This window comes from Diorhabda sublineata, chromosome Y, assembly GCF_026230105.1.
Source record: "Diorhabda sublineata isolate icDioSubl1.1 chromosome Y, icDioSubl1.1, whole genome shotgun sequence".
Lineage (NCBI taxonomy): Eukaryota > Metazoa > Arthropoda > Insecta > Coleoptera > Chrysomelidae > Diorhabda > Diorhabda sublineata.
Window position 1 is genome coordinate 2,166,085 of NC_079486.1, and position 27,619 is coordinate 2,193,703.

At 30.2% G+C, this 27,619-nt stretch overlaps 2 protein-coding genes across 2 annotated transcripts; both read right to left on the reverse strand.

The window, feature by feature from the left end:
• Nucleotides 1–104: 104 nt before the first annotated feature.
• On the reverse strand, nt 105–1,284 carry LOC130451997 (THAP domain-containing protein 3-like). The gene is made up of 2 exons (XM_056791356.1): nt 428–1,284; nt 105–292 (listed from the first exon to the last, which is right to left on the reverse strand). The coding sequence occupies exons 1-2, from the start codon at nt 723–725 to the stop codon at nt 105–107; spliced, it is 486 nt and encodes a 161-aa protein (XP_056647334.1). The 5' UTR covers nt 726–1,284.
• A 7,364-nt stretch (nt 1,285–8,648) lies between these two features.
• On the reverse strand, nt 8,649–26,383 carry LOC130451998 (uncharacterized). The gene is made up of 15 exons (XM_056791357.1): nt 26,204–26,383; nt 25,591–25,764; nt 25,113–25,205; nt 24,901–25,035; nt 24,624–24,831; nt 20,971–24,512; nt 20,187–20,913; nt 19,347–20,006; nt 16,411–19,277; nt 14,700–16,338; nt 13,783–14,360; nt 13,254–13,488; nt 12,526–12,800; nt 10,311–11,429; nt 8,649–9,059 (listed from the first exon to the last, which is right to left on the reverse strand). Exons 1-15 carry the CDS (start codon nt 26,381–26,383, stop codon nt 8,649–8,651), a joined length of 12,843 nt encoding a protein of 4,280 aa, XP_056647335.1.
• Nucleotides 26,384–27,619: the final 1,236 nt, after the last annotated feature.

Consider the following 27,619-nt stretch of genomic DNA (forward strand, 5'->3'; position numbering starts at 1 on the left):
TAGCCAGTTGCGTAATAGTTTTAGCAGGTGAGGTGCATCGGCAAACATATACACATTCTTACCACTAACAGGATGCTTAAAAGATGTCTGATTAATATCGATATTTAACTGTTTCCATAATCCCACGTGGCTACTTTTAAAAGTTTGTTCACTTCCTCCTTTGCATTTCGTTTGGCCAGTCTTTCTTCTCTGGAACTGATGCTTGAACTACTAGCTTCACTTGTTGATTTTTTTGAATACAATCCCAAAGTAGGAACAGCGGTTTTTTTCAATATTTTTCGTAGTGGTAAACCTAAAATACATATACATATTATATATATTTATGAACAAATTGAGTTACTAAATTTCATTACCAAAATCATTTTGGGACAGTATAGACTTTGAAAGCTATAAACTATTACACTAAACAATTAAATAATTCACCAACCTAATAATTCATTCTGTAAGTCTCTTTCATAATCCTTTTCTGTGAAATGAACTGAGCAGATGTAGCTAGTATCAGGGTTAAATTTATCTTCCCGTTTGCATCGTAATATCCATTCTTTTCTCATAGTTTGGGAAACAAGATCTTTAGCTTTGGGAAACCGATGAAATATAAAATATTCATGTTCTTGCTGCCTTGTTTTATAGGTATTACCACAACCATACACAGCACAACGTGTACCAGGCATTTTGATTTTTGGACATATACTACATGCACTAAAATCAAACAAACAAAGTTTCATTTAGCAAAAAAAAGTAAAATAAAAATCTAGATTAGTTGCTGGACAAATGCAAACCAACCGACCAAAAACGCTGTTATGATTCGCCCATTTTTTTAATTTTTTATTGTAGTGTATAAAGAATAGAAATTTAAATAAGCCAATTAAATTGTCATTTCTGCTCAGCTGGTTTTCTTTCAGCCAGTAACTGACTTGGATTTTAATTTTTATTTTGCTATTTAAATCCAGCTTTAATATAACAAAACATTTTTACCTACCCTTGAAAGTCTCACAAGATTATTTTGCCTTAAACAATAATATTGTCTTTGTTCACTATTCTCCACATATATAATACACACAAATAATAGTTTTTAAAACGTAGAACTAAGTGAAAAACGAATTTCCAACTCTTCAATCACTTGTACGACCTTTTCGAATTAACAAAAACACAAGCAATACCGCACAGCGTAAATGGTAAACAAGCCGTCGAGGTCTGCAGGTGACGTAAGCATCACTTGACCTTGGCTCAAGAATTGGCGTATGTACGTCTTATGGGATTGATCAATCCTATTGGTGAACTATTCTTGGGGGGATTCCACTTCACGCCGCTAATGTGTATATATATATATATATATATATATATATATATATATATATATACTTGTATAATAATATATAATAATAAAACAGGTCTCTTATGTTTTAAAATTATTTTTTATGATAATTTTAAAAAATTATTTCTGAGCATTTGAAAACTATGTAGTTTTATAGGCAATAATAGACAAATTACGAGAGATCTGATATCTCATTTTCACTGATTTTTTTTGTGACATAGGATGACAATATCATATTTTGATAAAGACTCAAAGAAAATTCGAAGCATCAAAATTTATATTTCTTTTAAAAACTATCAAAAAAAACTAATTTTGAAACTGATGAGACCCAAAATCAAGAACATTTAGATGCATAAATATATCAAAAGGTCTAAGAAACCAGAAATTACGAGAGATATCATTTTCATGATTAAATATTGATAGTTTATGATTTTTTTATAATACTATGAATACCCAACATTCTTTTGAAACTGCAGCTGGATTTTAGCATTTATCAAATAGTAGACCAATAATCAGAAAAAAAATTGTGTGCAGAATGTCCAAGCATTTCTATTATATCCGTATGTTTGAGAACAATATGAGAACCAAAATATTCTTGGCCAAAAAGTCGTTCTTTGATGCAACAATTATCTATACTACATTCATTATAGTTAAAATTTGGACTTTTTCAATATTTCCAAAACCTAAATAGAGGGAAGGATTCTACATCTACATTTACTTAATCATCTCTCTTATCAAATATACATTAAACTGTGTGAAAAATCATATAATTTATTAATACTGTATAAAATTGTCATTCACTGTAACACGACACAATCTGTATTAGATTTTTAGATTTCTAAGTTTCACTTGTCGAGTTCAACGAATCTTCTTTTCCTTCCAAAAATAAAATAAAATTTTATTAATTTTATACATTTATATATATTTCTTATATTGTATTTGACCATGATTTCAGTCCCGGATGATGAATACTTAAGTATTCGAAATCTCGGAAAACATAGTCCAATTTGGTGTTTCCTTGACACGATCCCAAACCGTACATATATATATATATATATATATATATATATATATATATATATATATATAAGACAATTTCCAATATATCTGTGGTTTTGGTGACACAGTCAATCAAAACACAATTGTGTTTCTCTGTAAGTAAAGGGATTTATTGTTATTAACATGTAAACTAAAAATTACATGAAACAAAAGTATGCACCTATTTAGTACTAAACAAATATTTCATACCTGTAAGAAAAGAAACGACATTTGATGTTATTATTAACAATGTCTGTTCCAAAATCACAAATTAAAATAAACTTAAAAATGAAATTGTTTTTATAGAAATTATATCTGAATCTGTTTCCTTAGAAACTGTTCCACTTCTTTGCATGGGTATTTTCTGACTAATTTCTAAGTTGGCATTTTGAACTAGGTAAAACTCTTTTATACATTCTAGTCCCACTAAGAAGTCATAATCGAAATTTTCCTTGTCTATTACAAAAACATTCATTTTCTTTTCCACATCAAAAATGGCTATATCTATTGTAATTATGCCATTTGCCTTTTTAACGCCATTAATCGTTTTCAAATTAGTATTGTTGTAGTGACTGGTTTCCTTATTATTTATTTTTAACAATCTTGAATTTATCAATGAGACATTAGAGCCTGAGTCATAGATCCCAAAAACTTCAACATTCTTATTGAGTACTAATTTGACTTTGATCAATGGCGGCACTATTAGTTTTTTTGATCTTCACACTGCAATTCACATTCTAATTCTGAATTGTTAACGAGCTTTATTTGCTTTTTATCCTTTTCTGTATCGGGTTTTGTTCTAAACCAACAGGAATCTTCTGAATGATAGTGTACACCCTTTTTTAATTTTTCACAAATACTACATTTTTCTTTTACTTGCTTGGTATCGTCTTTTTTTTTAATATTTTTTTTGCAACCAAATGTTCTAATTTTCCAAGTTCACTAAACAAGTCTTTAGTATGTAAAATTTCTTCCTTGTTGATTCGATCAGTTATAAAATCTGGTAAGCCGGCGGCAATTATATCAATAAGTGTCCCTTCATCTATTGTTTTTCTTACTTCTAGTAAAAGTTTTTCTTTTTTAACTGCATATTCTAATAAAGATCCATATTGATATTTGAACGATAAAGCATACTTGCTAGTAGTCCAACCTTTCTTTGCATAAGTCTGTATAAAGCTCGATTTCCATTGTAACCACTCGGAATGTAAGGTAAGTTTGATTATCATGGAAGAATACCAATCAGTGCACGATTTTTCAAGAAATAATCTAAAGATTTCAATTCTTTCTTCGTCTTTTAATACATTGAACCTTTCACATTCTTTTTCAAATACTTCCATCCACTGATTTGCATTTGAACTCTTTCCATCAAATTTTTCAATTACAAACTTCTCAGCTAGCTTCTTTATGCTTTGTTTTTCTTTTTTCTCCTGGTTTTCTATTAATTTCTCTAAAATTTTGGCTATAGGATCTTCTGAACACGTTTTGCTATCGACAGTCAATTGTTCTTTGGTAGTTTCCTCTAGAAATTGGTTCTGAAAAACCATATTGCCATCTTCATCAACATATGTTTTTAATATATCCTCTGTTGTTTTTATCCAAACACTTCTAGTTTGATGTCTTTTTTTTAATGTATTTTTCACTGTGACAAAAGTTTTCGAAGTTTGAATATATGTGTGCTATGAAATAGCTTGGAATTCTTCAGGAATAAGGAAATATTTTTCATCTTCAGTCACAATTGCGGTTATGGCGATATAGTTTGACTTTCCGTCTGTTGTTGGTTTCACTTGAAAAGTAAACTTCAACTTTTCCATTTTGTTGACAATAAATGTCGTTTTATAAGACAATTTCCAATATATCTGTGGTTTTGGTGACACAGTCAATCAAAACACAATTGTGTTTCTCTGTAAGAAAAGGGATTTATTGTTATTAACATGTAAACTAAAAATTACATGAAACAAAAGTATGCACCTATTTAGTACTAAACAAATATTTCATACCTGTATGAAAAGAATCGACATTTAATGTTATTATTAACAATGTCTGTTCCAAAATCACAAATTAAAATAAACTTAAAAATGAAATTGTTTTCCAGCACACAATCACACAACACGACATTCGAGGTTATGCCCTGCTTCCCATCGATGACAGTCACAGATCATCTGTCACAAACGGACTTTATGTGACGTACGGCAAAATAACACGCAAAAGAAAATTATATTTATATATATATATATATATATATATATATATATATATATATATATAAATGTTCTTGATTTTAGGTTCTGTTTTAAAATTATCTTTTTTTTTGAAAATTGACACTGATAATTTGATTGATTATATTGATTTATAGATCAGCTTCATCATGAATATCAAAATAAGGATGAAATCAACTTAGAACTTTGTTCTAATAAGAAATTTAATTTTTCATTGGTCTCTATATCTCAAATATATAGCAATAATCAATTATTTGTAGTCCTTCTACATATCGTAAGGAAAAATGTTTTATGTTTCGTTTCAGTTTTGTTTTTAAATTGATTGTCGTATCTGTTTATCATTTTCTTGAATATGCTATTCATCATTTTTTACGGTTAATTATTTTCTTTCAATGCAGTTTTTGCTTTTTGAGTAGCTAAGCAACCAAATTCTAAATCTATCAGCTAAACTTATTATCACTGATCTTTTTTGTGACATAGGATGACAATATCATATTTTGATAAAGACTCAAAGAAAATTCGAAGCATCAAAATTTATATTTCTTTTAACCAAAATATTCTTGGCCAAAAAGTCGTTCTTTGATGCAACAATTATCTATACTACATTCATTATAGTTAAAATTTGGACTTTTTCAATATTTCCAAAACCTAAATAGAGGGAAGGATTCTACATCTACATTTACTTAATCATCTCTCTTATCAAATATACATTAAACTGTGTGAAAAATCATATAATTTATTAATACTGTATAAAATTGTCATTCACTGTAACACGACACAATCTGTATTAGATTTTTAGATTTCTAAGTTTCACTTGTCGAGTTCAACGAATCTTCTTTTCCTTCCAAAAATAAAATAAAATTTTATTAATTTTATACATTTATATATATTTCTTATATTGTATTTGACCATGATTTCAGTCCCGGATGATGAATACTTAAGTATTCGAAATCTCGGAAAACATAGTCCAATTTGGTGTTTCCTTGACACGATCCCAAACCGTACATATATATATATATATATATATATATATATATATATATATATATATATATATATATATATATATATATATATATATATATATATATATAAGACAATTTCCAATATATCTGTGGTTTTGGTGACACAGTCAATCAAAACACAATTGTGTTTCTCTGTAAGTAAAGGGATTTATTGTTATTAACATGTAAACTAAAAATTACATGAAACAAAAGTATGCACCTATTTAGTACTAAACAAATATTTCATACCTGTAAGAAAAGAAACGACATTTGATGTTATTATTAACAATGTCTGTTCCAAAATCACAAATTAAAATAAACTTAAAAATGAAATTGTTTTTATAGAAATTATATCTGAATCTGTTTCCTTAGAAACTGTTCCACTTCTTTGCATGGGTATTTTCTGACTAATTTCTAAGTTGGCATTTTGAACTAGGTAAAACTCTTTTATACATTCTAGTCCCACTAAGAAGTCATAATCGAAATTTTCCTTGTCTATTACAAAAACATTCATTTTCTTTTCCACATCAAAAATGGCTATATCTATTGTAATTATGCCATTTGCCTTTTTAACGCCATTAATCGTTTTCAAATTAGTATTGTTGTAGTGACTGGTTTCCTTATTATTTATTTTTAACAATCTTGAATTTATCAATGAGACATTAGAGCCTGAGTCATAGATCCCAAAAACTTCAACATTCTTATTGAGTACTAATTTGACTTTGATCAATGGCGGCACTATTAGTTTTTTTGATCTTCACACTGCAATTCACATTCTAATTCTGAATTGTTAACGAGCTTTATTTGCTTTTTATCCTTTTCTGTATCGGGTTTTGTTCTAAACCAACAGGAATCTTCTGAATGATAGTGTACACCCTTTTTTAATTTTTCACAAATACTACATTTTTCTTTTACTTGCTTGGTATCGTCTTTTTTTTTAATATTTTTTTTGCAACCAAATGTTCTAATTTTCCAAGTTCACTAAACAAGTCTTTAGTATGTAAAATTTCTTCCTTGTTGATTCGATCAGTTATAAAATCTGGTAAGCCGGCGGCAATTATATCAATAAGTGTCCCTTCATCTATTGTTTTTCTTACTTCTAGTAAAAGTTTTTCTTTTTTAACTGCATATTCTAATAAAGATCCATATTGATATTTGAACGATAAAGCATACTTGCTAGTAGTCCAACCTTTCTTTGCATAAGTCTGTATAAAGCTCGATTTCCATTGTAACCACTCGGAATGTAAGGTAAGTTTGATTATCATGGAAGAATACCAATCAGTGCACGATTTTTCAAGAAATAATCTAAAGATTTCAATTCTTTCTTCGTCTTTTAATACATTGAACCTTTCACATTCTTTTTCAAATACTTCCATCCACTGATTTGCATTTGAACTCTTTCCATCAAATTTTTCAATTACAAACTTCTCAGCTAGCTTCTTTATGCTTTGTTTTTCTTTTTTCTCCTGGTTTTCTATTAATTTCTCTAAAATTTTGGCTATAGGATCTTCTGAACACGTTTTGCTATCGACAGTCAATTGTTCTTTGGTAGTTTCCTCTAGAAATTGGTTCTGAAAAACCATATTGCCATCTTCATCAACATATGTTTTTAATATATCCTCTGTTGTTTTTATCCAAACACTTCTAGTTTGATGTCTTTTTTTTAATGTATTTTTCACTGTGACAAAAGTTTTCGAAGTTTGAATATATGTGTGCTATGAAATAGCTTGGAATTCTTCAGGAATAAGGAAATATTTTTCATCTTCAGTCACAATTGCGGTTATGGCGATATAGTTTGACTTTCCGTCTGTTGTTGGTTTCACTTGAAAAGTAAACTTCAACTTTTCCATTTTGTTGACAATAAATGTCGTTTTATAAGACAATTTCCAATATATCTGTGGTTTTGGTGACACAGTCAATCAAAACACAATTGTGTTTCTCTGTAAGAAAAGGGATTTATTGTTATTAACATGTAAACTAAAAATTACATGAAACAAAAGTATGCACCTATTTAGTACTAAACAAATATTTCATACCTGTATGAAAAGAATCGACATTTAATGTTATTATTAACAATGTCTGTTCCAAAATCACAAATTAAAATAAACTTAAAAATGAAATTGTTTTCCAGCACACAATCACACAACACGACATTCGAGGTTATGCCCTGCTTCCCATCGATGACAGTCACAGATCATCTGTCACAAACGGACTTTATGTGACGTACGGCAAAATAACACGCAAAAGAAAATTATATTTATATATATATATATATATATATATATATATATATATATATATATATATATATATATATATATATATATAAATGTTCTTGATTTTAGGTTCTGTTTTAAAATTATCTTTTTTTTTGAAAATTGACACTGATAATTTGATTGATTATATTGATTTATAGATCAGCTTCATCATGAATATCAAAATAAGGATGAAATCAACTTAGAACTTTGTTCTAATAAGAAATTTAATTTTTCATTGGTCTCTATATCTCAAATATATAGCAATAATCAATTATTTGTAGTCCTTCTACATATCGTAAGGAAAAATGTTTTATGTTTCGTTTCAGTTTTGTTTTTAAATTGATTGTCGTATCTGTTTATCATTTTCTTGAATATGCTATTCATCATTTTTTACGGTTAATTATTTTCTTTCAATGCAGTTTTTGCTTTTTGAGTAGCTAAGCAACCAAATTCTAAATCTATCAGCTAAACTTATTATCACTGATCTTTTTTGTGACATAGGATGACAATATCATATTTTGATAAAGACTCAAAGAAAATTCGAAGCATCAAAATTTATATTTCTTTTAACCAAAATATTCTTGGCCAAAAAGTCGTTCTTTGATGCAACAATTATCTATACTACATTCATTATAGTTAAAATTTGGACTTTTTCAATATTTCCAAAACCTATATAGATGGAAGGATTCTACATCTACATTTACTTAATCGTCCCTCTTATCAAATAATACATTAAACTGTGTGAAAAATCATATAATTTATTAATACTGTATAAAATTGTCATTCACTGTAACACGACATATTCTGTATTAGATTTCTAAGCTTCACTTGTCGAGTTCAACGAATCTTCTTTTTTTTCCAATGTTTTCATCAGAAAAATATTATTCTCTTTTAGATTCTTGAGATTTTTTATAAGATTATCATTTTCTTTCTTTAAGTTCATGATATGTTGTATCAATCTTTGATTTTCATCTTCGATATTTCTAAGACAGTCCTCCAGCTTCTCGTTTTTTGCTTTCAAATTATTTAATTTAAGAGTTAAAGTATTAATGTCTGATTCTAAGTTACTGGTTTTACTTTTGTGTTCTAGTGCTTGAGAATTAAGGTCATTGACAGAATCTTCAAGTCTAGTTACTAAAAAACTTAATTTTTCTTGGGTAGAAGTTATCAAACTATCTTTCTTCTCAATTTCTACTCTCATTTGGTTTGCATATTTCTTGAACTTCTCCTAATAAATAATACAAACAATTCATTTAACACAACATTGGAAAATATGTAGTATGTAAGTCAAATAAATTGAATTAACAAATTTAAAAAAGTTGGTCCAAAGCAAGGATAAAATTTTATCCAAGCAATTTAACGAAAATTTAGGTAATCTTGTGTTTATTGCCAATTTGCTTCCTGTTTTAAAAATATTTTGGTTTCAATTCAATGTAACGAATAAATGACTATTTTTAACTCTCAGGAACTATTTTAAAAACGTCTGCAAATACTTTTCTGGAAAGAGAAAATGAATACAAAGATGATATAAGCGATAATGGTACAATAGTAGAAAAGAAGAAAAACCGATGGAAGTAATGACCACCTGAGGAATTTGAAATAAATGCTGAGGTAAGACAAAGTGATGGCCTCTCAGCGGTATTGTTTAACATTGCAATGAAAGGCATAATGAAGGAATATGATATTGAAGGAAGAATCGTTAATGAATCAAAACAAATAATAGCATATGCTGATGATTTAACTTTAATAGAAAATTAGTAAAAAGTATAGAGTAACAATAAAAATGACGGAAGAATTAGCAGAAATCAATAGCGGTATTCCAGCAGAGCTAATAAAGTAACATACATATCTTTCAACAGCAATACTCCTGATAAAAATCTGGAATGATGAGAGTAGTCTAAAAGACTAGAATAATTATCAAACTATCAACAAATAATTGTAAAAACTGTCATTCGGTACGAGGTGGAGTAACCTCATGGCTATAATTATTTTGGATAATCACTAAAAGACAAACTGCCCAATAATGAAGCTGTATTCAAAAATGGTAACTCTTGCATTGATCATATTATGCCAGGGAAAATAATAATGGTACAAAATGAAGTTATTTGCCGCCAACTTTGTTTAACATTCTAATAGATTAGATAATGAAGCAAACAGAAAAAATTGAAAAACTGTGAATTCACGGATGACATATGTCTATTAACAACAAATAGAAATGGAACATTTTTACTATTTAGGCAGCATAATAAATACAAAAGTGATACTTAAACTGACATCAAATCTGTTTCATACCAATGTAAAACGTTCAAAATTCGTTGAGAACTATATGTTGCTGTGGCTGTGTAATTTGTCAAATATTAAAGCTAGCACTAGTACTTCAAATTTACACAAATACATTCCTTGAATATTGCCTTTGTGGATTTTATATTAATATTCTAAGTTTGTATTGATAATGATAGTATTAAAATGTTAATCTTACTTGTTCCTCATCCCTTGCTTTAGATAATGTATCTATATAATGAACCAATCTTTTTTTTTCATTTTCTTGATCTTCTAAACAAGCTTCCAAATCCTCTAATCGAATTTCTAAGGAATTTCGCTCTATTTCTACATATTTTGTTCTATCTAGTTGATCTCTCAATAAATCACATTCATGTTCCAATCCAATCAGAATTTCATATTTTGATTTGAATATATCACGCTCAGCTTTCAATGCTTCCAAACATTGAATTTGTTTCTTCATTTTCTCAACATCTTTTAACTTCCTTATCGTTTCCTCAAGACTGTACTTCAGATGATCCCGTTCTACCCTCAATCTTTCTTTGTCTTCACATAAGGATTTGAGATTTGTTATTTTCTGTTCCATGCAAACAATTTTGGATCGTAGAATGTCTCTTTCCGCTTTTCTGTTGAATTCGTCTCCTTCGACAATAGACAATTTCCGTTTTAATTGATTTAATTCTATTTCCAAAAAATTTTTCTCTCTTCTCATTTTTAAAACACAATTCTCCAGTTCATCCACTATAGCTGCTTTCTTTTTTAATTTATGAATTTCTTGATCTAGAATACCCAGTTGTTCTACTTTTTGACTTAATCTTTCTCGATCTATCAAGACTTCCTCTAGAAGTAGAGATCTTTGTCTGAGCACTTCAACATCGTTGAGTGAGTAGGTGTACAAACAAAGTTCTTTTTCTAAATTGCGAACTTTTTCTCTTAGCTGTTCCTCTTCAATGCTGGCTTCAATTTTGAGTTTCAGTTCTTCTATTAACTTTTTAGTGACTGGAAAGCATCCTAATTTGGAGAATGAGTCTTCATAAAAAAATATTTGCTCCTTCAGTTTGTCATTTTCTTTTTGTATGATTGACAGTTTTGAGCAATATTTTTTCATTACCTCTACTTCCTTTCTTATTATTCTAACCCTCAATTCAGGTGTAATGTCTTGATTCCGCATCTGTTTGATATTCTGGTCCAATTGTTTGATTTCATTGTCCATTAGTAAGATTTCTAGGTTTTGGGGTAAATTAGAAGGACCTGCTTTTTCGGCATCGTCTTTGGAAGGAGCCTCTACATAGCAAAGTTTTTGTTCTTCATAACTTTCCTAAAAACAAAAGCCGATAGTAAAATATCTGTGTTGAATAAAGCAAATACAAGGATTTGTGAACAGAAGGTAATCATAGGGAATCAAATGAGCTAAATGTTGCAAAAGAGGCTATAAATTATAACGCTAATTTTTCTGCACCAGGTCCTTATAGTACTATAAAAGTATAATCAATCTGAAGTGTAAGTGGAGATAGGTTAGTATGTTAAAAATAAATGTGATTGCAAAACTTCACAATTTTATATTTGTCGTTAACAACCTAAATATAGGTGATCTAGATACTTTGATATAACATCAATCATAAATAGTTAGTTTTAATACCAAGCATGTGAGTTCCATTGAGCATTGGAAAATATTGTGTATTTTACTCCAATTTAAATTGATTCAAGTCTCATTTTAAATTGTTACGTGGTTTTTTAACATGAAAACTAAAACATGTAAGTAATTTAGAGAATCCCATAAATGATATTTTATAAATTCCAAATTAGTATTTGATGATCTTAGTATTTCTCAACTTTCCGATTCTTTCCTAAAATATATTAAAAGTTGAGGTGCCAAATGGGGGCGAAGATAATGATTCATCAATACGTTTTCCAAATAATCTCGCATATTCCAAAAGATTCCTCTCTTAATTTAATAAGTAATAAGTACTAAGTATATCCTGCTAAATTAAATGTATTATGATTTTTGATAGGCAATTTATGTCTGCACACTCTCTTTTGAAATTATTTAGATCAGTTTTGGTTCCTTACATCCGTTAGGAATGGTCAATTGGATAGATTTAAAAATAAGTTGTCAAATGTAAGAAAAATTAATGATTTAAGACATATTTGTCAGATGGTAGCAGCTGTTGAATACGTTAAGTATGAACGATATTTTGAAAATTAACCTTCAATTCGTAAAAAAGTTTATCCATTCACATTCTCAAGGCTATACAGGACAGCGATATTTCTGTGATTCCTTTGGAACGGAATTTTATCATTATCATTTATTTATGAGAATTACATTCTAATTTGTTTAAACAAAACCTTGTGACTACCTCTCTTTAGAACACACACTGTTTCCTAATAATTATAGAGGTATGATTAAAACTTACCACTAGATTATTCCTCAATGCAATTGTTTCAGTATCTTTAGGAATAACTAAAGCATATAAATTTTCTTTAGAACCTATTGTCCTGCAATGTAAAATACGTCTATCCATTTCTTGTTTTGACTGACTTTTTATATTAATTCTTCTTTTCTCAATATTTTGTTTTTTATTGCCATTGTTCAAGCTTCCTCTTCGTCCACAGCTTTTTCTGCCGATTTTACCAAAGCTACACCTTTCTTCCTTTTTTTTCATCAATTGATACTGTTTTGAATGTTGTGCTATCAAAAAATAATAAGTAGAAAATTTAGAATGTTTTATTTTGAAAGAACCAGATTTTTCTGATCGACTTTTGTTTATTGGAAATTGACTTAAAACAGATTTAATCTTCTGCATTAACCTTAACTTAAACTTTTTTTTATGAGATAAACTCGATTCAGGAATTTCCAGTCCTGAAATTATGGTTTCAGTTATTTTACTCATTTTTGTATGTATATGTGTACTTTGTCCTGGGAGCATTTTTAAAACTTGAGATGTTTTTGGAGTTTGATCCACTGCATCTTCAAATAGCTCATCTATAAAAATAAGAGTCTTTCAAGCAACGTGTTGAAATAAATGACAATAAAAGTAATTCAAATGTTACTTATATCTTATTTGATAATATGGTTAATAGTATGGTATTGATTCTCATTTATCCCGTCGTTTTCCATCTGAAAGGAAAAGGAAATATTCACCTTTATCTGTTTCAGAAGATTTTTGTTGTACTTTTTCATCCCCCTGAATTTGATTGTATATATTTTTGCAATTGTATGTTTCCATGCCTTCCACAATTCCTTTGGATTTTATGCTTTCTTTATCGTCTCTGGCCTTTTTGTTACCAACTTGCATTTCACTTCTTTTGATCTTAAGAATATTAGTTGATACATCTGTAGCATTTGGTTGGTCTCTAGTAATTTTTAATACGTTATCCTAGAATATTGAATGCCAAAGTTACGTAGTTTTCAAAAACATCTCCATCCCTTTTTAAAAACTTATACAAACATTTGAAAAATACACAATATAATCATATAAAAGAGATTATAAAATTTATAGGCTATTTTGGTAACGGAAAAATGAGAAATTCGAATAGAGCAATAGTAAATCTTTTATAGTGTTATTTGAATACCTCGTTATATTTTGAAAAAGAAAAGTGGATAATAAAGAAGGGATATTCCAGAAGTAAATAAAATAGAATTTGAAAAGTTAAGACAAATATGTACTTACATTTTTTAGCTGAGTAAGTTTTATTTTGTCAATATTCTGAGTATGAGAATGAATATTGTTTATATACATATCTGTATCTAAATCAGTCTGTACACTTTCTCCATCATTCAATAAAATTGCTACTTCTTGAACAATAACTAATTGACAGTTATCTCCTGTAGATGTAATTGCTTTAACTTCAGAACTAACATTTTCTTTATCTTTTGTTGAAAATTTTGATATAAAAGTTTGCTCATTAACCGTTTCTTCCACCTCGTCTGTGCTATCTTTGTTCTCGTCTTTCACTTTCCTTTGACATTTTGATGTGTGTTCTCTAAAGTCGTCGTCAGTTTCTATCTCTTCTATTTTAGCTTTTAACTCGGTTTCTTCATCAGTTTTAGATATATCGTCAATACTAATAGATAAAGATGGTGTAGAGAATTTGTAGTAAAGAATTATATCATTTCTGAAATTTTCTTCTTCACTGTTGATCCTCGAATTGGTGTTTGATAAATGTGGAGGTGTTGATTCAATGGAAATGTTTGTTATACTGATTGATGACAGTTGGGATACGATTCTTGAACGAGTCGAACTATTATCTGAAATATTTGAATTATATGACAAAAACAGAAAAAACTTGATAGAACTAGACAAGAACAGAAATCAAACAAATTTAGGTAGCAACTACAATTGCGAAAAAAAAAAAGCATTTGGAGTTTTTCTGTGATAGATGAAAGTGCTCCAGTTGCAATGCCTTTCTAGACTAGGTCCAAAAAAGGTTTGTATATCAGCTATAGTAAACCACACCTCCTTACTAGCTTATTTACAGAGCATTGCAGTCTCAGGAAGCACCTGATAAGGAATAGATCTAACAGACGTTGCATATATTTGGAATATATTCTTAATCAATATAGCATAAATTTTGTAAAAAGAATTACCTGTAAAATGTGCTTCGAGTCCTTCACTTAACACATAGGGTCCATGATAGTCTGTTTGAAATATTGATGTCAAAGAATTCTCATCTTCTTGTGTTTCTTCTATGCTTGGCTCTAGGTATTGAGGTGAGTAACCTCTGGGTATCAATGAATTCAGATTAAGAATTTTATCAGGTAGAATTACAAAAAAACCAGATCTTGCTACTACGGATGCTTTATCTTTGAATTTTTGTACATCAATAGACCATTGTTCAAAGGGTAAATGATATTTGTTGAGTGAGAAGTACGTTATTTTAGTAGTATAATGCATTAGTTCTTTACAAGTGCATATTGGAAGTTTCTTAGCTGGTTTCACATCGTGAATATTAGAGAATTCATCACTTCCTCTCGAAGTAGTTTGTGTATTTATGTTTGCTTGACTTATTAGTGGACATTTTTTATTTGATTGAAGGCATATACATGATGAAATTCTACAACCACATTGGGAAAATTCATTGCATCTATGTGCTTGTACTTGTTTTGACTGCCAGGCACAAGTTGCCGTACATATATTTTCAATAAATGAAGGTTGTTCAGGTACTTCTCTTACTTCAGCTTCAATTTTAATACAAGTGCTTATTATTGGAGGAATATCTTCGTTGTATGGTATTCGTTTCATTTTGATTATATCGCTAGTAGGCATAGCACATGGTGCAACACATTTATTATTTTTAATAAACGTCAATTCCAATACACCTATGTCTCCTTCGAACATTTTCGTATTTTCAGCTTCTAAGATTTTTCCAGTTTTATCTTTTATATCAGTTTCTTCAATTCCATCAACTACAGCTCCTTTCATTTCCTTTGTATCAACAACCTTGACATTTGAGATCTCAGTGCAATCAACTTCTTTCTTCTTTTCTACTGCTTTCATGATGTCTTCATTAAGCTGAATCTTTTCAATCGAATCTTTTGTCACACTTTTTTCATTCTCAGGAGCAATTTCTTCTTTTACAATTGGTGAGTCATCTCTAACAAATTCTTCAGTTTTTATTTTTCCTGCTTGTTTATTGGATATCTGTTTTATAGAATCTTTCTCATTTAAAACACCACTTTTCTTGATACTACTCTGTTTCTCTAATATCTCAGACTCTTTGTGATTTGAATTTTCCTTTCCTTTTTCCGATAATATAAACATAATTTTATCTTTGGATGTTAATTGTCTTCCCGATCCCGTATTTTTTTTTATAGTTTCCAAGTATTCTCTTTTAACATCTGATTCGTGCGATATTACAGGAATAGTCAAATCTTCTGTTTGAGAATATTTTGATTGGCTTTTATTTGTTGATTTTGCTTCTCTAATACCTCTCGATTCCTCTGATATTATTACTATATTTTTTTCCCCGTTTGATTCCTTTCTTTTAACATCTATATGTCGATACTTCTCTCTAGGTATTTTAGATTTAGCTTCTTCCTTGGGAATAATTACAGAACGCAAAGTATCTTGTGAAATTGTTATTTCATCAAAGTTTGGTAATATGATATCAACATCCTCTACCATTGGTAACTGGGATATTGAAATCTTTTCTTGAGATAATTTTGATTGAGGCAGTTGCTTCAATAACAAAAACGATTTTTCGGTTCCTGTAAGTTCTTTCTTCTCCTGAATATGTTCTTTATCAAGGGCATCAAAATATATTTCTTCTTCTAATTGGATGGCATCAAATTTTTTTACTTTCTCTAAACCTTTAAAATTAGTTTGTTGTTTAGAAGAAAGTTTATTTCCTATACAAATCGCTCCACATGATTCTTTAAATAAAGGTGAAGCACTGTCTTTAATCTTATATTCCAATGATTCTTGGAATTGTTTAGATAACGTTGATGAGCAAAGATTGGGACATATATTTTCACAAGAATAGAAAGTTTTCATAATTTCTAAATCCTTTTCAGAGTGTTCTTCGTCGATCATATCAGTAACATGGGGTTTTATTATATTTTCAGGTATAGAAGCTTTGTTATGTACTTGATTTTTCCCAGAACATTCACAAGTACTTTGTGTATTTTTTAGTTTATCAACATTTTTTGATGCTTTCGCTTCAATTTCAACCTCTAGATCATTGTCTGACATCTTAACAACTCTAGATGTAAAATCATCAAATAATGGGATATTAATATTTATAGTCGTTATTGTTTTCTTCTGCTCTTCCAAGCGTATTGATTTACACAGTTGGGGGGAGGTCTTTTGGGAATAAAATGCATTCGAATTACATCCAGGGGGCATTTTATTGGACATTTTTATATGTTTTCCCTTTTTACCGATTTGAATGTCAATATCTATTTGGGTATTCTCAAAGGTAGATTCACTTTTAGAAAATAGGCATTTTTGGTGTCCGCTTTTTGAGCTATCAATAATAAAAATTTGTTCCTCTAGTTTTTCGTCTGTATTACATGCTGTGTGACATTTATCTATTGATTGATACCTTAAAACCTTTGCTTGTGTTTTATTATGTTTACAGGTTTCGTGTGCTCTAATCTTAGAAAATCTGTTGATAATCGGTTCTGTATCCATTTTTCCATATCTTACTGATTTCTTTAATTGTTGGTCTTCGTTACATGGAGCATTGCATTTTATTTTCGGTGTTTTCTTGAGGTCTCTTTCCCCTCTTTGCCTCATTTTATCAGATCTAATAATAATTGGGTCTGTGTCAATTTTTTCATACCTTTCTGGTAATTTTTCGACATGTTGATCGGTATTATATGAAACATTGCATTTTTTTGTTCGTGCTTTGAGTGGATCACTTTTATCTTTTGATTTCAGTTGTTCAAATCCGGTAATTGGTTCTTTAACAAATTTTCCATTCATTTTTGGTGCTTTCTTAAATTGTCGATCATTATTACACGGCGCAACACATTTTTTTAGTGATGCTTTAAAGTTATCAGTTTCTTTTGATCTTATTTTATCAGGTGTGATAATGATTGGTTCTGTCCCTATTTTTCCACAACTTTTTGGTACTTTCTTGACTTGTAGATCGGTACTACATGGCGCATTGCATTTGTTTGGAGATAAAATCCTTTCGTGTAGAACTTTTGTCAGTTTGGAGCTTTTTCGTTTTTCTGCTTTCATACTAATATCTTGATCGTATTTATTAATTGTGTCACAACCCGCATAAGTTTTACTTAGAGAGATAGATTTTTCTAAAGGAGTTTTTTTAAATTCAGGGCGTTTGTAGTGTGAAATTTTTTTCCCAGTTACGCATATTTCTCCTTGGTTACATGATTTTAAAGATCCTACACAAATACCTTTACAAATAGGTTTCATTCGTAGCCTTTCTTCTTTTAGTTTAGCTTCCAATAACTCCGCTTCTTCTGAGGTGAGTTCTTTATCGCCAAACAATTTTTTCTTTAAACTATCCCTTCGAGCTTGTTCATTCAACTTTTCTTGCTGCAATTGATCTTTTTCCAGAGTAATTTTCCTGTCTCCAACAAAGTTTTGCTTCAATTCTTCTTTTAGTAAATTATCAGCTTCAGATTTTTTTTCTAATAGTTCTTCTCCAGGAATTAGTTGTTTCTTACTGAATATTCTGGTTTTCATGGTGTCGTTGTCAAGAGCTTTTTTTATTAAAACTTCTTCTACACCTTCTTCTTCTCCCTCACCAAAAAGTTCTTTGCTTAACGCATCCTTCTGTAAAATTGGTTCTTTCAATTGTTCTGGAAATAATTTATTTCCTTCATATAAACTCTGTCCAAGACTTCCTGTACGAGCTAGTTCTTCTATTTTTTTCTTTTCCGAGATTTTTCCAGCTTGCTCCCTTTCAAACACTTCTTCCAGAAATTTCATTTCTGCTGGAGTTAGTTCTCTGTTTCCAAATAGGTGAGTTTTCAATTCAATTTGTCTTTGCTTCTTATACGCATTTTCTGACATTTCTTCTTCAGGAGTTAATCGTTTGTGCCCAAGCATCATTTTTTTCAAATTATCTTTGTCTCTATTTATGTTCTCATCAAATTTTTCATCTTCTGTTAAATTTATACCACCAAAGAATTTTTGTTCATAAATTTCTTTTTGCAATGGAGTTTCTTCGAATTTCTTTTCAAAAGTCTGCCCTTTTTCAGGAAAAAAATTTTTCCCCAGTAATTCGTCTCCAGCTTGATCCATCTTTTCTATTTCATCCCCTTCTAGTGTTTCTGCTGTAACTTTGCCTTCTATGATTTTATTCCAGTCTGACATTTTCTCATCAAACAAACGTTTATTTAAACTATCTCTTTTTTTTATTTCTTCATATTTCTCTAAAAATTGTTCTTCTTTGGTAAATAGTTTTATGTCTCCAAACATTTGCTTTTTTGAAATATCTCTTTTAAGATGATCTTGTTTGCCTTCTGCTTCCAACAATTTCTTCTCCTCCAAAGAAATCATTGCTGCTTCTTCCTTTTCTTTACCTGTCAACTGTTTCATTTTAAGCTCTAATTTCTCCTTATTGACATCAAATTCTTTATTGCCGAACAAAATTTCTTCATTCAGTGAAGTATCTAATAGTTCTTGGTTCTCTTTTGATGACAGTTCTTTTTCCCCAAAAAGACGTTTCTTCAAGTTTTCTTTTTCAAATTCTGCTTTCAACTTATTTTCTTTTTCTGTAATTATTTCCTTATCCTCAAACGTTTCCATTTTTTTATCACCAAGTAATGCTTGTTTATCGTTAAAATCTCTTTCTTCGATCTGCAACTCTTCTGGAACTGCTATATTGTCATCAAAAGTCTTCATTTTCAAAGATTCATTTTCTGTTAACTCTTTCATTTGATTCTCCAATACCTTCTCTTTTCCTTCAGTTAACCACTTTCCACTTAATTCAGAATCCTTTTGCTCTTCTCTCTTTAATTTTCCTCCAATGATTTTTCCTTCATTTGGACTACTTTCTTCAAACAAACTTTTTTTAAAGCTCTCCTTCCATTTTTGTTCATGGAGTTTTAATTCACTTGGATATGATTCACTATCTCCCAGAATATTCTTTTTTACAGCACCTCGTTCTATTTTTTCAAGGTTTACCGAATTGTTTTGCACAGGAGATATAGAAGGCATTTTTGACATCCCTTCCATCTTTTGATCTGATAAGCGTATTTCCAGAGGAGTGAGTTCCTTTCTTAATATATCTTCACTATATTGAACTTCTCTCATCTTTGCATTTAATATTTTTTCTTCCTCGGGACTAAGTATTCTATTACCAAATAATGTATTTTTTAAAATGTCCCTTTTTGCTTTTTCCTCTTTTAGTTTAATTTCTAATGCTTTTTCCTCTTTTAGTTTAATTTCTAATGCTTTTTCTCCTTGTGGTTTTGATTCTTTTTCAAGAAAAGAAAATTTCAAGTTTTCTTCTTGTTTTATTTTCATAGCTTCTAATATTTCTTGTCCCTCTGGGGTGTGCTCTTTATCTCCAAACTTTTTTCTTCTTATCATTTCGCTGAGAGCTTTTTCTTTATGTTTTTCCTCCTGCAATTCTTTCAATAGTTCAGACTCCTCACCATGTTCTTTTCCAGATACATGCTTTTCGACTTGCTGGACTTTCAATACATCATCCGATCGTTTCTTTTCTTCATGGCTTAATTCTTTCTTGTCTGCAGGAACTTTCAATTTATCCTCCAAATGTTTTTTTTTCTCATCAGAAGAAACATTTACTTCCACCTTTCGCCATTCTTTCCCAATCGAAGCTACTATTGATTTATCAAGTTTTGCATTTTCTTTTTGAGCCTGTTCTTCTCTTAGTTTCAGATCCAATATAGTAGCCTGTTCAGGTGTTAATTTTTTACCGCCAAACATTTTCTCTTTCAGCTCTTCTCTCTCGGCTATTTTTTCTGTTAACTGACCTTTCAACATTTTTTCCTCAGATGGGAGCATTTTTTTTTCACCAAATATCAATGTTTTTTCCATTTCTTCATTTGGTATTAATTGTTTATAGTCAATTAAAGACTTTTTTATGTCCTCCCTTTTTTCCTCATCTTTTCTTAAACTCTTTTTCTCTCCCAAACTTCTCTGTTTTACAGCATTTTCCTTTTCCAGTTGTTCATCCAACATCTGCTCTTCTTTTGCTGTTAATTTTCTATCGTTCAATATTGTTATTTTCTGTTTATCTTTTGAAAGTTTATCAGATCCATGTAATATCTGTTCTGAAGTTGGCAATTTCATATAAGGTAAAACTTTTTTTGCTTTTGATTTATCTTCTATCGTTTTCCCTTCTTCGAGTATTAATTTCTTGTCATCAAAAATTTTCTGTTTCACATCTTTATCATTTTCCAAAATTTCATCTACAACTAATTTAGTTTTTTGTGGCCACTTGGCTTGATACATTTCTTCTGAATTTTTCACTTTCTTCGAAATCTTTTCTTTCCCTCCAAGAATTTTCTGTTTCAATTCATCACTTTCTCTTTTAGTATTGGTAAGTTCTTCATCCCCAAGTGTTCGTTGTTTCAAGGCAACTTTTTGTGCCGACATAAGTGGCTCTTCAGCTTCAACCAACTGTTTCCTGAATTTTTCATTTTCAGCTTTCACCAACATCTTTTCTTCCCTAGGTGATTGAATTCTATCACCAATCAATTTTCTCTTCAACCCATCTTTATCTCTTTGTTCTCTGACATCTAGCATTACGTCTTCTCGAGCATTGTCTATTACTTTCTTTTCTGTTGATGTTATTGCTTCTTCTCCCAAAACTATTTTCTCCAACCGTTCTTTTTTATTCTTATCTTTTCTCAATTTATCATTCAACACTTCTTGATCTTTAGATATTAATTTTTTGCCATCAGTCCTTATTTGTATTAATCCCTCTTTCTCGCCTTCAAGTTTACTTTCTAGAACTTTATCACTGACATCTGGTTGCAACCCAGCTCTTTGGTCTTGGCTTTCTCTAAGCTTTCCTTTGAAGATATTCTTCTCTAATAGACTTAAGTCTTTATCTTCAAGTATATTTTGTTGCAATGCTTTCTTTTCTCGATCTATTTGTCCATTATATTTTGTCTGTTGGTCAAATAGAAGTTGTTCCTTTTTAGCCTGTTCAGCCAAATGCTCTTTTCCAAGACCTTTTCCCACTTTTAGCATTGAAGCTGGATCACCAACCATTTTTCTACTTACTTTATATTGTTCAGACACCTTTTTTTCTCCAGTAATTATATCTTTTTTAGTGGCATGTTTATAATCCAGCACCTTTTCTTCTGCAGATTTGATTCTCCTATCATCGACTTCCTTCTTCTTTATTACTTCTTTGTTGGCATCATTGGTTCTGGATTCTTCATCAATACTCTTATCATTTTCTTGTTGGAATCTTTCATCCCCAATTAGTGGCTCCTCTTCTTTCTCTTTCTCCTGAGGTATTCTCTTATGGCTAAACGTTTTTATTTTTGATTTAGCTTTATCTCCTGGATCTACAGTTACATCTTTATCTGTTTCATATTTTTTATTCATCAGCTTCTTTTCTGCTGAAGTTGTTCCACTAGTGTCTAATATTTTCTTTTTTGTTGTTTCCGTACCCTCTCTGCCTCTTTCGTCTTTAGTCTTACTTTTATCAACTAAATCTTTGTCTCTTTGAACTTGTTTTGCTTGGAGTTTTTCCTTTAGTGACCCCTCTTCTTTAGCTTCTTCTAGAGGTATTCTCTTATAGCTGAATATTTCCATTTTTGATTTAGATTTGTCTCCTGAATCTATAGTTACATCTTTATCTTGAACTGTTTCATATTTTTTGTTAATCAGCTTCTTTTCTTCTGGAGTTGTTCCATTAGTGTCTATTATTTTCTTTTTTGCTATTTCCGTTTCTTGAGGTCCTCCTGACTTCTCTCCAGCACTATCTTTTATTTTCTCTTTTTTGGCTAGTTCCATGTGATACTTTACATCTACTCCTTTTTTCATCGGCACTTCTATACTGAGAGGTGTTTTCTCTGCCTTTCCCTTATCTCCTATTGTTATCCTATCTTTTTTCAAATTTTTTTCTTCTATCCCTATTCTACTTTTCCTTCTTCCTGTTTCATCCTCAGAACCATAATCAGTAATGTTTTTTCTTTTGATTATATCTCTATCAGCTTTATCTGCCCTCTTTGGAATATCTTTTATATCTTCTTTTTCTTTTATATCCTTTTTTTCTTTATAACCAGTTAAAGTTTGTTCTTCAGCAACATTCTTTTCTCCAGTGATTATTTTAATTTTATGGACCTGTTCAGGTTTCTCTTCCAACAACTTTTTCCCCATAGATTTTATTCCCCTATCTTCAAGTACTGTTTTCTTCATTGCCTCTTTGTTTGTATCATTGGTTTTGAATTCGTCATCCAAACGCTTCTCTTTTTCTTGAAGAGGTCTTTTATCTAAAATCATTTTCAAGTCCTCTTTGTCTCTTTGATCTTTATTCACACCTTTATCAACTAAATGTTTGTCTCTTTGAAGTTGTTCGGCTTTAAATTTTTCCTTTGGAGGCTTCTCTGCTTTCTCTTCTTGTCGAGGAATTCTTTGGTTCCCAAACATTTCCATTTTTGATTCAACTTCGTCCCTTTGATCTACAGCAACATCTCTGTCTGCTTGAACTTGTTCTGTTTTACGTTTTTTCCCCAGTATATTCTTTTCCACAGAAGTTATTCTTTGATTTTCTAATATTTTCTTTCTTCTTTCTGCTGTTACCTCCGGGCCGTCTGATTTATCTTTAGCATCATCTCTGATTTTATTTTTTCTTGCTTGTTCCATGTGATAATTTACATCTACTCCTTTTACTTTTGGCGCTTCTGTATTATTACCAGTTAAAGTTTGTTTTTCTGCCCCATCCTTTACTCCGGTGATTATTCCAATTTCATGAACCCGTTTCTGTTTCTCTTCCAATACCTTTTCTTTTGTAGATTTTATTCCTCTATCATCAACTACTTTTTTCTTTATTGCCTTTTTGTTGGTATCATTGATTCTGAATTCATCATCTTTTTCTCCGTGAAATCTTTTATCTTGAATCATTTTCAAGTCCCCTTTGTCTCTATGATCTTTAGTCCCACCTATATCAACTAAATATTTGTCTCTTTGAACTTGTTCTGCTTTGACTTTTTCTTTTAGTGACTTCTCTTCGTTTTCTTGCCCTTGAGGCATTCTTTTATAGCCAAACATGTCTTTTTTTGATAGAGATTTGTCTCTTTGATCTATATCTACATCTTTGTCTGATGAAACTTGTTCTGTTCTAAGTTTTTCTTCCAAGAGTTCCTTTTTATCAGAAGCTATTCTTTTATTTTCTAATATTTTTTTTCTTGTTTCTGCTGTTTCCTGCAGGTCTTCTGATTTACCTCTGACATCATCTCTCATTTTCGCTTTCCTTTGTTGTTCTTCTCCTTTTTTTATCAGCTCTTCTGTACTGAGAGGTATTTTTTCTGTCTTTATCTTATCTTCAATATCTTTCTTCAAATTTTTTTTGTCCAACCCTACTCTACTTCTTTTTTTTCCTGTTTGATATTCTGGACCATAGTCTTCTTTCATTTTTATTGTATCCCTGTCAGCTTCACCTATTCTCCTAGAAGTTTCTATTTCCTTTTTTACAGCCTTTTTTTTTTCAATTCCATTTGAAGTTTGTTCTTCCTCTACACCATATTTATATATTTCATTGTCTAATAATCCATCTTTTGTTTTACTTGTATAAAATATTTTTCCTTCGGTGCGTTTATCTTGGCTTCTAAGATCTCTTTCTCTCAAAAGTTTTTTATTCTGATCCTGATCTTCTATGTCACTACTTTTATCTCTTTTCTTTGATTTAGGAGGTTCCTTATGGAGGTTATCTATAGAAACTCCCATATCTTCATCTTCCCTTTTCCCTTTTTTTACTACATCTTTGCTTTTTGAAATAACTTTATTTTCATGGGGTATATATTTCATTAATTTTGAATCTTCATCAATAGTGTCAACTGTAGTTTTTTCAACTCGTTTTCTTTCTTTTAGAGAGATATCTTCATTGCTACTGTCTTCTTCTGTTTCAAATAAAGTCTTTTCTTCTGTTGATATGATCTCTCTTTCAAATTTTTTACGTTTTTTATTTGAACTAGTTTTTAGACCTACATTTCTTCTGTCGAGCTCACTTTCTTTGCTACCCACACTTTTTGGTAGTATTTTATGATCTGTTTTAAGTAAATTTTCATCAGACATGGTCACCTCAGAACTTTTATGATGCTAAAATAATTGTTTAAGAATTATCTACTGAAACTGTTGAATATTATATATCAAGTTTTGCTATATTACCTTTGGCTCAGAATGTTCATCGCATGCTTCACAAACACAAGTTATTAATGTTTCAGGTCCACCAGAATTCGAATCCTTATCTTCCTTGAATGTTCTTTTTGCCCAATGGGAATAAGCGGTTTCTAATTCTTTTCTCTAGATATGAACATTTTTATTTACTCTCACAAAAGAAATTATATTATTTGACATAAAGCTAATTAAATGATACATACCTTACTCTCTGGGAAGTTATGGCATGCAGTACATTCACATACATCCTCATGAAGAGCTGTTAATTCAGCATATGCTGAATTCAGTTCCTTTTTCTAAAGACAAATAAAATAATGATCATTCTAGTTTCAAGTATTAAGTGAATTTGATATTAACAATGTAGATTATTTCTTGCACTTATTCTCAATTTTTTATTACCATTACAAATTTCAAACATATATTTATTAAAATCTTTATTCATATAGAAAACACTAATGAAATTAAAATGTTTGTGTCCTTGCTTTATAAAATTATGATGAATGTTGAGGTAGGTTAACAATTAAAATTCAAAACTTAAAAGTTCAAGTAGGATGAGGTAGCACCTTACTAATGAAACTCTGATTATTTTTAATTGTTAATTCTAATTGTTATATTTTTGTTGTTTTAGATGTAAACCATTCAGAATATGAGACATGATAATTTATAAAGTTTAAATTTTACCAAATCATCAAGTTTTTTCTTCTGTTGAGGCGCCAAATCCAGCTGAGAGTATAAATAGAGCATCTTTTCTAAATAATTGATCCTTTGTTCCAGCTGTTTTATTCTCTCGTTTTTGAAAGCTGCTATTGATTCAACCAAATATTCCACTGGTATTATTTTTCCTGAATGCAAACCCTACAATTTGAGAATGATGGATGTCTTAAATTATTTATAAATAAACTTCTCTTCTGATATAACACACAGTAATGTTGGTATGTGTGTGTGATTGTGAAAATTATAAGAACATTATGGTTTGTAGGCACGGATAAGGTTAGAAAGTGATCTTAAATATTTAAATAGTTATCTTCTCCAATATTTTATTACTCAGAAATTTCAAAAACCTATTTGCAGAAGAATACAGTACAAATTTCTACATGACTTAGAGAAAATTTTCAAATAATTTTTACAATGCCAGATGTTTTTATTAGGGGAATTACTCATTATATAAGTTATTACAGACGAAATTTGAACAGGAGCTTTGTTATGTTACTAAGAAATACCAGAAATATAGGTATTGGAATCGAACCAATGTAAAGTAAATACATTAAATACTGCGTAAACTTTAAGTACTCACCAGCCTGGGTTTGGATTGATAATCTAAAATATACTGCCTTCTTTCCTCTGTGATATCACTCCAAGCTCTTAAGTCCTGTGCTGATTGATATGTTTTCATGCGCCCTTCCGATCTTACTCGTGTTATTTGTAATTCATTTGGATTCTGAAAAGCCCTTGTCCTTTTGTTAACATAAGTCATTTTGGTGATTTGAAAAAACTCTTTGTTTCAGCTATGAACGTTCAAAATAATGTGAATATAATAATTGTATACATCTCTCTTCAAATTTCTGAAACTGTCAGTTAAAATGTCAATACTTAGATTCTTTATTTATCAAGTTGGCAAATACCAATTGCTACAATCAATATTCCATTGTAAAATAAAATTAGGTTAGGAGCTGATGTCAAATGGGGTGCATTCCACGAGTTACTCACGACAATCACGTTCACGACTACGATCTTTCTGGTTCCACTAATTCCATAGCGTTATAATCGTAAACACAAGTGGAATGGCTTTCAAGTCATTTTAAGCGTTGAGATAAATATGAACGAATGGCTAATAGAAAAAAATTGAGCGAAAGCTTTAAGAGGCCAAGTTATAATTTGTAAGTAGGAATTTTTTAGTGGAATGCTTCAACCCACCTCTTGACAAGTATGAATATGTTCTGTGAGGGTCGTTGTGAACGTGAACTATGACATCATGAGTGATGTTCTTGTCGAGACTCCAACGATCGTAGTCGTTACGTGGAACGCCCAAAAGAGTATTTCATGCGCCGTGAACGATTAATCACATTCACCAATAGTAGCTTATTTCTTTCAGAATGTCGGAAGTGTCGAGATAATTATTAAGGAATGGAAAAACAGAAAAAATAAAGTGGAAACTTTAAGAGGCCATGTTTCTAAATGTTCTTTAGGTCTCTTCTGTTTTAAAATTAGTTTTTATAATAATTTTTAAATTAATCAAACAAATTTATATATCGTCAACTTTTTACCAAACTCACGAAAATGTACATAAGGAATTTTGAGTTATTGCTAGATAAATGCCATTGGATTTCGACCATAAATAGCAGATAATCTCTTTACTTCTTAAGTTTTATTTGGTCCGATTGTAAACGGCATATTTTCCTAAATAAAATATTTGCCTTGCTGGTTCTATTGGGGTGTTAAGACTGCTTGGAGGTCGAAGCTTAAGATTCTCCTTATCATCATTCCTGCTCTCCCTCGTTAAGTTCTTCTAGTCAGGTGTGTATAAATTTTATTTACTGTATATAAATTATCTCATGTTTTATCAGCAATTACTTGTAAAAATTAAAATTGTAGCAACGTCGCCTATAACGATGAGACGTTGAGAGAAGAAAGTTGGAGTTTTTACTTAGAACGAAAGACAAGTCTAGAAATACAGTCCGCTAAACCTATTTCAAAATCTATTTTCTTCCAC